The 12,707-nt window shown below is 35.9% G+C and overlaps 1 protein-coding gene across 1 annotated transcript in view; it reads left to right on the top strand.

Annotated features, from left to right (window-relative positions):
- Positions 1-12,707, top strand: part of PIAS1 (protein inhibitor of activated STAT 1) — a 124,643-nt gene that overhangs the window by 70,732 nt on the left and 41,204 nt on the right. The window contains exons 3-6 of the mRNA XM_060097119.1: positions 4,562-4,646; positions 5,147-5,194; positions 8,420-8,510; positions 9,157-9,291. Of these exons, the coding sequence (XP_059953102.1) occupies positions 4,562-4,646; positions 5,147-5,194; positions 8,420-8,510; positions 9,157-9,291 (359 nt within the window). The remainder of the gene's footprint in view (positions 1-4,561; positions 4,647-5,146; positions 5,195-8,419; positions 8,511-9,156; positions 9,292-12,707) is intronic.

The following is a 12,707-nucleotide window of genomic DNA, read 5'->3' as shown; positions in this document are numbered from 1 at the left end:
GTTCCAGATGGATTGATAATTACATAGAAACAAGAAGCCAAAGAATTGATTGTGTACTGATTGAACCTAAGAGGGGGAACAACACGAATTTACAAGGAGGTGGTTGACAGATTAGACTACATAAAACTTAACTTTTGTATCATCCCAAAATGTAGCCAAAATGAAAAAACATAACAGACTGGGGGAAATATTTGCAGCAGATTTCCAAAAGGTTAATATTGTTTATATATGAAACTCTTATGCAGATGTAAAAATGGGCATAGGACAAGATTAGACAATTAACTAAATAAGAAGTTAAAAACAAGAAAAAAGTTCTTAATACAAACTAAACCACTAAGGAGTTGCCCAGATCCCCCATTAAATTAGCAGCAACTCCCGTGCAGGCCAGACTAGGATGCATTTAGTAGATGCACAAATTGCTAATGGTCTTATAGTGTTACAAGCATTTGCAAACCACTCTTGTGATATGTCAAGATTCATTTTAAAAAATCTCCATACTTTTTGACCCAGAAAACCCACATCTGGGAATTGATCCAAAGAAAATAATAGCTACCCCCTCCCACCCTGTTCCAAAAAACAAACGTATAAGCCCTGTATACAGAGTCATTTCAAATAATGAAAAATTAGAAAAACCTAAATGGTTTATCAAGGGAGCAATTAAAATTTTCATACACCCCACATATAGTATGCAATGCAATAATTAAAATATGGTAATAGAGATTGTAATTGAAAATGTGGTGAATAATTTTTTTAAAGCAAGCTTTTAAATTTATGTGTAATTTGATTGAAAAATATGTAAAAATGACAAGCAGTTATGATGAGGGTATAGTGGGTAATTCTTTTCCTGTTTTCTATGATTCAGTATAATGCTAGGCTGCATTAATAGAAGTACAGCACACTTAGATCAGGGTAGCTAATTAATAGACCTATGTTTTGAGAAGAGCATGGGCTTTGGAAATGTGTAGATCTGACTTAGAGTTCGCGTTCTACTTACCTAGTATGAGGCCTTGACAGTTGCATAACTACTTTGAACCTCAATTTCTAAATCTGAAAAAAGAGTACATTTCTTTATGATTGTTGTATGGATTAACAGTAGTAGATGATAGTTGTTGATAAAAATATTGTTCTTGTCATATCACATCTGAATAATAAGTCAGCTTACAAGCAATCATAAATTTCAATGGCAAACAACTAAGATTAATTTTTCGCTTACGTTGCTTATTAGCTGTGGATTGGTTGTGGCTCTGCTCTGTTCTCTCCACTCTAGAATCAAGGCAGACTGGAAAGAAAAAGATGTTGAAACCCAAGGATAGTTCTTAGAGGTCTGCTCCACAGTGGTACCCTTCTACTCATATTTCATTGGCCAAGGCATCGGTGGCACTGGGTCATATTCCTCCTGTGGGGATGGGCCAATACAGAGGGGCAGCAAATATTTTGGAGAAATAGTATGCTATGGCAGAGTGTGTTCAATTCTGGCTGTCACTTTAAAAGTGTGATAGACTGGGATATGTCCAGAGGAGAAAGATTAGAATGGTGAGTAATTCTGAAGTCTTGCCTGACGTACAGTGGCAAGAGTCGATGGAGAGAGAGGGGGCACATTAATGCTGTCTAAAATATTTGAAGAATGGCTATGACTGGATATGATATATGACATCAGTGGGTGGGAGTTACAGCATTATATATTTTGATTCAGTGTAAGGGCATAAGGAGGAGGGGAGACAGAAAAGGAAATTGGTGCTTGTTTTAAATACCTTACCTCATTTAAATTTAAAATAATCCTATGAGGGGTTTTGTGCTCGTGTATGTTTATGTTTAAATATTGAAGAAAACAGATTCAGAGTGGATAAGTACCTAAGGTCACATGGCAAATAAGTGGTAGAACCAGTTTGGAATCCAGGTGTATGTGATCTCATCTCTTTCCACTAAACTTTGCTACTCTGTTGGGCTGCAAGCTTTCTTACAATTACACTGTTTATCACCAGTCATCTGCTTGACAAGGTGATGGCTTCTCTTCCCCCATCTCTAAAAGGGTTCAAACAAAGTATAAATGGAAGAATTGAAAGGAAGGTTGAACTCTATCTAGATCAATGGTCTGCAAACTCATTTGATTATTTGTACCTTTCAACAAAATAATTTAGTATATACCATGTATATGTTACGTATGTTAAACAATTATATTGATATTGTATATGCTATAAAACACACCAAAAATAGAAGTTAAAAAAGTTAAGATTTGACATGAAATTTTAGATATTTTTGTGAATTAGATTTTATGGAAAATCTCAACTTTAGAAACTTCTATTTTACAGGTGGATATTTTTTCCTTTAACCCTATGGATTGTCTTGTGTACCCACTGAGATGCATACCCCCAACATCGGAGGTCATTGTTTTGGATGATTTGTAAGACTCATTTTTCAGTATGAAGATTCCATGATTCTGTTTGGCCTGAACTTTTCTGAAAGCGATGATGATAGCTTAATTAACTTTTAGAAAAGTTTTTAAATAGTCTTATCTAAGACCAAAACTATAAATTCACTGGCATTCATAGCAAAATTAAACCTGAAAATCAAATAGTATGAAAGATGCTTTTCCAGGTAAACAGTAATAACCCCATGAGCATTTATATATAAGAGGATGTAAAAGGGGGTTACTATTAAGTAATAAACCTGATTTCTATGTCTGGCTCAAGAAACAGCCTTGTTATTTTAGTCGTATCTTCTCTATCTAAATCTGCATGTGTGTGTGTCCAAAACTTTCTGTACTCATGTATTTTAAAATGAATGTGAAATTTTGCCCAGAGAATAATATTAATTTTGGTACTTGGGAAATTATTTTATCAATAGCACTGTTTTAGAATGGAGCCAGAAATCTAAATCAGGATAAGCCTACTGGACTAAAATCTTTATAGAAACATATCCTCTAAGAAGCAAAAGAAGTTACTTTCATTGCCTGACAGAGGAAACTGTTTGCCTTTCTACATTCTGGTCCTTGGTTATCTGCCTTTTGCCACGTTGTTATTTCATGATTAAGATAACTTTCTGGTTATTAACTGTTTCTTGGGGATAGAGTTTTTAAGAAAAAACCTTCCCAGATCACAGAAAGCAGAAAAGCAAATGTAGACTTTAAAAGATACTCCTATATTGACATGAAATTGTAGTTCAACAGTGTTCTTTTGCATTTCTTTCTCATAGTGATACATTTGTACAGCTTTTTGACATTTGTGTTTGGTGGTAATTTTGGAGGAAGTGTTGCTTGCAGGCAAATCATCCGAAACAATGACCTCTGGATGTTGGGGGTATGCATCTCAGTGGGTACACAAGACGATCCATAGGGATAAAGGAAAATATATCCACCTGTAAAACAGAAGTTTCTAAAGTTGAGATTTTCCATAAAATCGAATTCACAAAAATATCTAAAATTTCATGTCAAATCTTAACTTTTTTAACTTCTATTTTTGGTGTGTTTTATAGCATATACAATATCAATATAATAGTTTAACATATATAACATATACATGGTATATGCTAAATTATTTTGCTGAAAGGTATAAATAATCAAATGAGCTTGCAGACCATTGATCTAGATAGAGTTCAACCTTCCTTTCACTTCTTCCATTTATACTTTGTTTGAACCCTTTTAGAGATGGGTTCAGCTCCTTTTTCTGTACCAGTTTAAGTGCCCCACAGGCCAGGAGTTCCTTGGTAATAACTTTCAGTGATCCATTTGTTCTAGAAAATTATCCTGGGAAAGGACAGTTTAAATAATTAAGTTTGGTATTTCTTAATTTTTAGTCTTTTGTTCATTCAACAAACAGTCATTCAGTGCTTCTTTGTGCCAAGCACTGAGGAAATATTAGTGAACAAGAGGGATATTGACCACTGATTTTAAAAATAGACATAACGTGTATTAAAAGTCAATAGAAATATTGTTGCTCACGGCAGCGCCCTGTAAGAATCCCTGGTCTTCACTGACCTGTGCTTCCCTGCCTGTTCTCTTGCTCTTTTCTCTCTCCCCACCTCCACTTCCCTCCCTCCCTTCCTTCTCTCTATTCCCTTCCTTCCCTTCTTGTAACTCCTTTCCTCCTTTGAGATAGTGACCACAGGCACATTTTGATGTCAATTCATCTAAGCGTAGGAGAAACTATATATGATATTTATTGTATAAAACTTGGCATGGTATAGTTAGATGGGAGATGATCAAATTCTTAATTTGCCTTCAAGTCCAACTGTCATCTTACCTGTGCAGATCTCAAGGTGTATGTATATGTTTGTTACTTAGCTCAGAAGCCATGTATCTTTAAATGGGTTTATATTATTTTAAATAAAATTAATATCAGCATGTTTTTATACAAGTATGCTTTTTAGATGCAGACATATATATGATTAGATATTTGGCACATATCTTATTTTTCAGTGTCTTAACTGAGTTATCTAAACTCTAGAATCCATCCTACTTAATTTAAAGGTGTGTGAATGGTTGGGTTTTTTTGTAGTGTTTGCTGTTGTGTTCTATATTGATGAATTTGAAGGTAATTAAAAATATAATTCTTTTCTTCTTTAGCATCAGACAACAGTCAGCGCTTTCGAGAAACCTGTTTTGCATTTGCATTGACACCACAACAAGTGCAGCAAATCAGTAGTTCCATGTAAGTTGTCTTCGAGTGTAACTTGCAGCTTGACCTTTCAATCCAGTTTTGTCTATAAGTGACTTTTTAAAACAGTGTATTGGATGAGTATTATTGTCGTGCAAATATTAGTATTGAAAATACTATTACATCGGGCTTCCCTGGTGGCGCAGTGGTTGAGAGTCCGCCTGCCGATGCAGGGGACACGGGTTCATGCCCCAGTCCGGGAAGATCCCACGTGCCGCAGAGCAGCTGGGCCTGTGAGCCATGGCTGCTGAGCCTGCGCGTCCGGAGCCTGTGCTCTGCAATGGGAGAGGCCACAACGGTGAGAGGCCCGCGTACCGCAAAAAAAAAAAAAAAAAAAAAAAAAGAAAGAAAATACTATTATAGTGTTAGTTAACCCTAATAACTGTTAATATTTCTGATAAATTTGAAATACTTTCTGGAGTAACAGTGTCTTTGAATCAGCTTTCCTCTGTATATCTTTAAAATAACTGTAGTTCTTACTCTGTCTTTTCTAGGGATATTTCTGGGACCAAATGTGACTTCACAGTGCAGGTCCAGTTAAGGTACAGTGTTGCTACAATACATATCCAAAGTTTAAAAGTTAATATTCCTTCAAGATTTAAAAAATCTACCTGATTTTCAGTAAGTAAATTGAAAGTATTGGGTTTAGATGTTTGGGTGAGGGAAAACCTTTTCCTGTTATGATACATCCTAATTACTATCAAAGTTAGATTTTAATGTAGCAAGTCATGTGCCATATATTTAACCATATTTCTCTATTTTGGTTGCCCTTGGTTGGTTGAGAAGCTCCAGCTAATGATATGTTTAAATATGGTGGTCAGCTCTTTAGAAGTACCAAGCTTTATGAAAGCAAAGACCTTATCTGCATGAGTGGCAGACTACTGTAGAGAAAGAACTAATACTTAGGTTAAGTCTACAGTGTCTCATGGACTAACAAGAACCAAAATAGTCTAATTTGTTTTGTCCTGTATTTTTAAACCATTAATTTAAATACTCTCTAATTTAGATTCCATGTGAGACATCTCTTGATAGATTTGTAAAGACGAAATTTTACAATTTGGAAAACGAAAATTTTCCAACATGCTACTGCCCATATTCAGTTTCTTTTCTTAGCCCATTTCTTCTAAGAATATCTAAGACATCTTTTATGTTAATATGTCTCTCTCTTGTTGCTTACATAAACCATCTTATGCTGTTCTTTTTACTCAGTGACTATCCTTGTGTAAACCTAAGTGTCCTACATTGTTCTTGTTGCAATAGGGATAGAAGAGGAAATACAAGACAGTTGTTTTCCTCAACAAGCTGTTTTCCCTATAAAGTGGGAAGGATAAGTCAAGCAGATAGCCCAGTGTCAATAATCAGATACTAAGTTGTATGTACAGATTATAAATACACTAGGAGATCAGAAAAGAGATGAAAGCACCAGCTCAGTGCTTCATGGAATAATGTGAAAAACTCTGATCTAGGTTCAAAAATAGTGTGATGAAAACTGAGAAAGCAGAGGAGAGGCTGAGGTCTTGGTTTTGGAAGGCACTGACAAAGGTGTTTCTGTGTAAAAGGTACTTTTTCCTCTGTCAGGGGCAGACTATGATAATGACTGAATAAATTAAAGGACTAAAATATGGTGCCTTTGTAATTAATTATATATTGCTGGAATATTTTTTACTTCCCTGCCTCAGTAGTTTACATTTTGTTCATACTGATATGTGACTTTGTCCTTTAAAACAGTGGTTTTCAGACTGTTGCTTAGAGCCACTGTTTGGGGGCTACCCTCTGGCTACCATTCCACCTTCTCTCCCCCAACCCCCCCAATTGCCCCACCTGACACACACATATACATACACTCTGAACCAAAGTAATGTGGCTTTGATCTGTTCTACATGTTTGACTTCTGGGTTAGTTTTCATTTGAGGAGAGTATCCCAAGACTGAAATAAAGTTTGAAAACCGTAGCTCTAAAACAAAAGATCTAGTTACTATCCTTAGTATTAACGTACGCATGCATTCTTTAAAGCAGCAAAGAGGTATGGTTCACATTCCAAAGGAAGGTTTTCTTTCTAAGATCAATGCAGAGATTCTAAGGGGATCTTGACGGTTAAAAATGGCTTAGCCATCGAATTTATCTCCAGAATTTGATGAAAAAAGAACCATTTTGTTAGGTGGTTCTTTGTATTTTACGAAATTGTTTTCATCCCCACCCTCCTCACCCCCTACAGCAATCCTAGTGTATTAAGTTGGGAGTGTATACCTTCCACTATCCTAATTATAAGTCTTTATCGAAAACATGAAAACAATTTGGTCAGAATTAGGATCAATATTTTCTCTATTAGATTCCTAATCTGTTTTCATTTATCTGTTTCCCCTCCCCACCCCCATGAACTCCTATATAGAAACTTTCTGCTCTTGTTCCCCACTTTTAAAATCGTTTTTTTCTCTTCGGTTTGTAAGGGTGATTTAGATTTTCACTTTTTACTTAATTGAATAGGAGTCAACTTGTCATATATTGCTTTTCTGTAGCTTCAGGCAGCCAGGTTCATGTTTCTAATTTATCTCTGCATCAGAGTAATTGATTTAAAACTTTATGGCATCCTCTTACTGTTGCAAAGTAAAGAACTGGCCTGTAATAGAAGCTTCTGCTGGGGTTAGAGATAATCTTGTGGGGTTTGACATCTGTTTGCTAAGTATATTTTGAGAAAATCTTTGTAGATTAGTAATTGTCAACCTTTATATGGATCTCTAACCCCTTTGAGAATCTAATGGAAGCTATAGATTGTCCCTGCTTAAAGAAGACCATATATTTATATGTACCCATAAAATTTTACATAGAAAATTGTCCCATTTTGTGGACACTCCCTCACACAGATTGCATGGCAGGCAGATCAAGATGTTGAGAGAAGATGTTTGTGCATGATGAATATTTCACAGAATTCAGAGATAGCATTCTTCTTAACATGTAACTCAAAGGTGCTGTGAACATTCTGTAAAGTGGAATGAGCCTCAGCTCTGTATTGGGAATAAGGAAGTATAATAATCACGAATAGTTGTCTTAAATAGCAAATTAATAATTTATTTCTTGATCTATGTAAGAATGGAGTGAGAATGTACAAATTATGTAGTTGTCCTTGGTTTTCCCAAAAGATAACGCATTTAATTTAGAAATAAATGTTTTCATGAGTTTCTAAAATAGTATTCTAAACATATGTGGGTATAATACAATTAATGTTATTATTCAGCATCTTCAGTTTTCAGGGAATAATGGAGTACCTGGGCTTGGTGGACAGAACTTGATCCTGGGGATGGACTTCTAGCATTTTCAGTATAGTCTGCTGAGAACCAAAAAAAATGTTTCACAGACAAATAAATTTGAGAACTACTATATATTTATATTTCCCTCTTAAAAAGTTACAGTTATTGTTAGCCTAGCTCTGAGAAGTTCTATATGGAGGAAACTTAATTTAATTTTTTGATTCAAAATTTCTTAAATTTATTCAACCACAGAGCACTTCCCCACCTCCTCCCCCCAAAAACATGCTTGAACAAATGACTGGAAATATTATGAAGACAACTATAGGTTGGTAGTTGTGACCACTGAAACTCTACATTGACAGAATTATTTATTTTGAACCTATTTCATGTATTTATTCAGGTTTAGTAATTTTTTGCTGTTGTTATTAAGTTTGACCATCTTTTAGATTAGCTATGGAACAAAAATATTAATGTGGTGTCATCCTTTAATAAAGGTAATTAAACTTGTCCTTTATTGTTTAGGTTTTGTTTATCAGAAACCAGTTGTCCACAAGAAGATCACTTCCCACCCAATCTTTGTGTGAAAGTGAATACAAAACCTTGCAGCCTTCCAGTAAGTCCCAAAAGCTATTTTTTAAAAAGTGCATTGCCAACATAGCTAGCAAATAAGTCATCACAGCTGTTGTTAATCATACTTTTTCATTAAGAAAACATCTTTATTTGGGATATATATTCATGTGACTGAATGAAACACTTGTACCAACTATGTACAATTAACAGCTGTGACATTAGCTATGGAGACATAGTCTAGGAGTTGGGTGTGGTAACTTTAGTGTTTTACTGAATTTTGGGAAGACGAGATTGTTTCAACAAAACCTCAGATGTATTCGTGTGAGTCTGGAAGCTTTGGTTGAATAGAGATTTGAAGAATGTTGTGCCTTTAACAGGAGTGGGGGCTGTTATTGTTCACCTTTAAAATAGTCCTTATATACTTATCCAAGCTCTTTATGAATTCAACCTGATTCTTAAATTTTAGAGATTTTTAAGTTCTGCCACCAGTATTTTTCTCAGGCTTACTATGAGACTGTATGGTTGTTTAGAGAAACATACAGGAAACTCTTACAAACGTTTACTTCTCTACTTTTAAATGAAAATACTCATATTTTCTCATATGTAGTTTTTAGGGTTTTTTTTTAAGGAATGGAAGTTGAAATAATTGTGGAAATAATAAGTAGAAATAAATTATATTTCATCCTTAGGGTTATCTTCCACCTACTAAAAATGGTGTGGAACCAAAGCGACCCAGCCGACCAATTAATATCACCTCACTTGTCCGATTGTCCACAACTGTACCAAACACCATTGTTGTTTCATGGACTGCAGAAATTGGAAGAGTAAGTAAATTTTTGTTTCTACCAGATTTTTGTATTATAAGGAATGGTTAATCTCCATGGCTACCTGAGCTTGTATGTAAATAAAAGGAGTTGCAAAAGGATTTATTTTTGTCTCACAATGAATTTTCAACATGTTCCCATTTAAAAAAATGGGATCTTGCCGTACCCAGTGTTCTATAACCTGATAACTTTCACTGAGTAATTTTCATAAACATCTTCCTATGTCATTTCATGTTCATCTGCATGATTTTAAAAGGCTACATCATATTCCAATATGATATTCCCTGTTGTTGAACATTTATTTGGTTGATTGATTACTATTTCAAAGAACATTTTGAAAACCATCCTAGTAGCTCTAACTCTGCATACATACATGGTAATTTCCTTAGAGTAAATTCCCAGGAGTGGAATTGCTGAGTCAAAGAGCATCAGAATTTAAAGAAATTTTGTGTACATTGGCAGATTGCCTTACCAAAAGATGTTGTACAGATTTATTCTCTGACTTTGTGTTTATTCACGTGCCCGTTGACGGATAACTTTGAGTTTTATTTTCTTTAGGATCTCTACTAATTTTAATAGGTAAATAGTGGTACCACATTGTTTTAATTAGTACTCCTCTTATTATTATTGAGGTTGGACATATTTTATGTTTGTGATTATTCACCTTTAAAAATCATATCAGTATCTATTTCTGTATTGCAGTTTTTATTGTTTATGAGTTCTTCATATATTGATTTAACCCTCTTTTACATGTGGCAAATGTTTGTTTCTAGTTTATTGCCCTTTATCTTTATTTAATGTGTAGAAGATTTAAATTATTACAGAGCCAAATCTTAACCAGTTTTTTCTTTTTTTCTTTTTTTTATTTATTTTTTATTGAGTATAGTTGAATTACAGTGTTGTGTTAATTACTGCAGTGCACCAAAGTGACTCAGTTATACATATATATATATATATATATATACACATATATATACATTCTTTTTCATATTCTTTTCCATTATGGTTTATCAAAGGATATTGAATATAGTTCCCTGTACGATACAGTAGGACCTTGTTGTTTATTTATCCTATATATACCAGTTTGCATATGCTAATTCCAAACTCCCACTCCTACCCTCTTCCATTGCCCTCCCCCTTGGCAACCACCAGTCTATTCTCTACGTACCTGATTCTGTTTCTGTTTCATAGATGGGTTCATTTGTGTCATATATTAGATTCTACATATAAGTGATGTCATATGGCATTTGTCTTTCTCTTTCTGACTTACTTCACTTACTATGATAATCTCTAGTTGCACAGTTTTGTTTCTTTGTAGTCTTTCCAGTCAGCCTCTATCAAGTTTAGTCTGTCTGCCCTTCCCAGTCTTACATAAATATTTGTTTATATTTTTTTCTTGACTTTTGAGGTTTCTAGTTTTACCTTTAAATATTTAATACATTGTGAATTTATGTGTAGTGTGAAATAAAAATTTAATTTTTAAAATAGCCAGTTCTAATACCATTAACTAAATAAATGCTAATTCTGAAGCCACCATTATTATATATTTGCTTTGATTTATCCTGTGTGTGTTCTGAACTTTTCTGTATTGTTTCTTAGCCTAGCATTCTTTTTCCGGCACAATTTCAGATTTTTTTTTTTTTTTTTTGCGGTACACGGGCCTCTCACTGCTGTGGCCTCTCCCGTTGCGGAGCACAGGCTCTGGACGCACAGGCTTAGCAGCCATGGCTCACGGGCCCAGCCGCTCCACGGCATGTGGGATCTTCCCGGACCGGGGCACGAGCCCATGTCCCCTGCATCAGCAGGCGGACTCTCAACCACTGTGCCACCAGGGAAGCCCCAGAATATTTTTGATTATTACAGTTTTATGATATGAGCTCATGTTAATTCACTAATTCATTTGAAATTTATAGAATGTGTGCTATATTCCATGCACTCTGCTGAAAACTGGCAGTACCATAGTGAGAAAAAAAAGTCCTGACTCTTTTGGAGCCTAGGATCTAGGGGACAGGTAGTCACACATGAAAATGTGAACTGTATTATAAGTAATATAAAGAAGAGGTGTGTGGTGATTTTAGAGCATATTAAAGGCCACTTTGCACTAGAGAGAGGTCAGGCAGGGCTTCCCTGAGGAAGTAATAACTGAGATAAGATCTGAGAGAAGGGTAGAAGGAATCAGTTAGGTGAAAGTTTCAGAGAAAACAACATTCAGAGTATAGTCCACTGGCAGGTGTGAGCCTAGTTTTTCTTAAGAAACTGAAAGGGAGCAGGAATTGCTAGTGTACATAGAATGGAAGAATAGGATACAAGATGAAGCTAGAGAGGTAAAAAAGGACCAAACCATGTAGGACCTTTGAGGTAATGTTAATGTTAAGGATATTCTCTTTTTAAGCAGAAAGTTTACAGGGCCATATTTCTGTTTAGAAAAGGCCACTCTTCAGAGTGGTGAACAGCTTGAATGGAGACCAGAGTCATGCATAGAGGTTACCTCTTACTATTGCTGAAGCATTAATGAGAGAAATAGTATATTAGTCTAGAGTGGTGGCACTAGGGATGGAGATAAATAGGTGGATCTGTAGGACTAAGTGATAGATTAGAAATAGGGGCTAAGAGAAAGGGAGAAGTCAAGGATGACTCCTTGGTTTCTGGCTTGAGTGACAAAGTAAATGATAATATTACTGAGATAGAGGAAACACTGAAAAAGGACTGAATTTAGGTGCATTTTGTTTTGCTTTGCTTTGCTTTGAAGGAAGGAGTATTGGAGGACTACATGGAGACGATCATGAGTTCAGTTTTGAAGCTTTTGAGTTCGAGATGCCTTTGAGACATTCTGAAGAGGCAGTTGGGCATATAGGCTCAGAGGATAAGTTTGGGCTAGAGAAGAAAATGAGTCATCTGCATATTGGTGGTTACTAGAGCCATACAAGCAGGCTGACATTGTTAAGGGGAAATGTAACAAGTAAAAAGAAGAGAGCATTGAAGACTTACCATTCGTGAGGAACTATAACTTTTAACACTGGATAGAAGAGAATGAACCTGCAGAGGACATGGGGAAATAGTACCAGAGATGTGGGGCAGAACGGGGGGTGGGTATAAGAAGCCAAGGGAAGAGTTTCAAAAAAGAAGGACAGGGATTTCCCTGGTGGCGCAGTGGTTAAGAATTTACCTGCCAATGCAGGGAACACGGGTTCGAGTCCTGGTCCGGGAAGATCCCACATACCGCGGGGCAGCTGGGCCTATGCACCACAACTACGGAGCCTGTGCTCTAGAGCCTGCGAGCCACAACTGCTGAGGCCTGCGTTCCTAGAGCCCGTGCTCCGCAACAAGAGAAGCCACTGCAATGAGAAGCCCGCGCACCGCAACAAAGAGTAGCCCCCACTCAACTAGAGAAAGCCTGCGCGCAGCAACGAAGACCC

Source organism: Mesoplodon densirostris, chromosome 4, assembly GCF_025265405.1.
Source record: "Mesoplodon densirostris isolate mMesDen1 chromosome 4, mMesDen1 primary haplotype, whole genome shotgun sequence".
Lineage (NCBI taxonomy): Eukaryota > Metazoa > Chordata > Mammalia > Artiodactyla > Ziphiidae > Mesoplodon > Mesoplodon densirostris.
The sequence above is the reverse complement of the archived record's forward strand: the minus strand, read 5'-3'. Positions and strand labels throughout refer to the sequence as shown.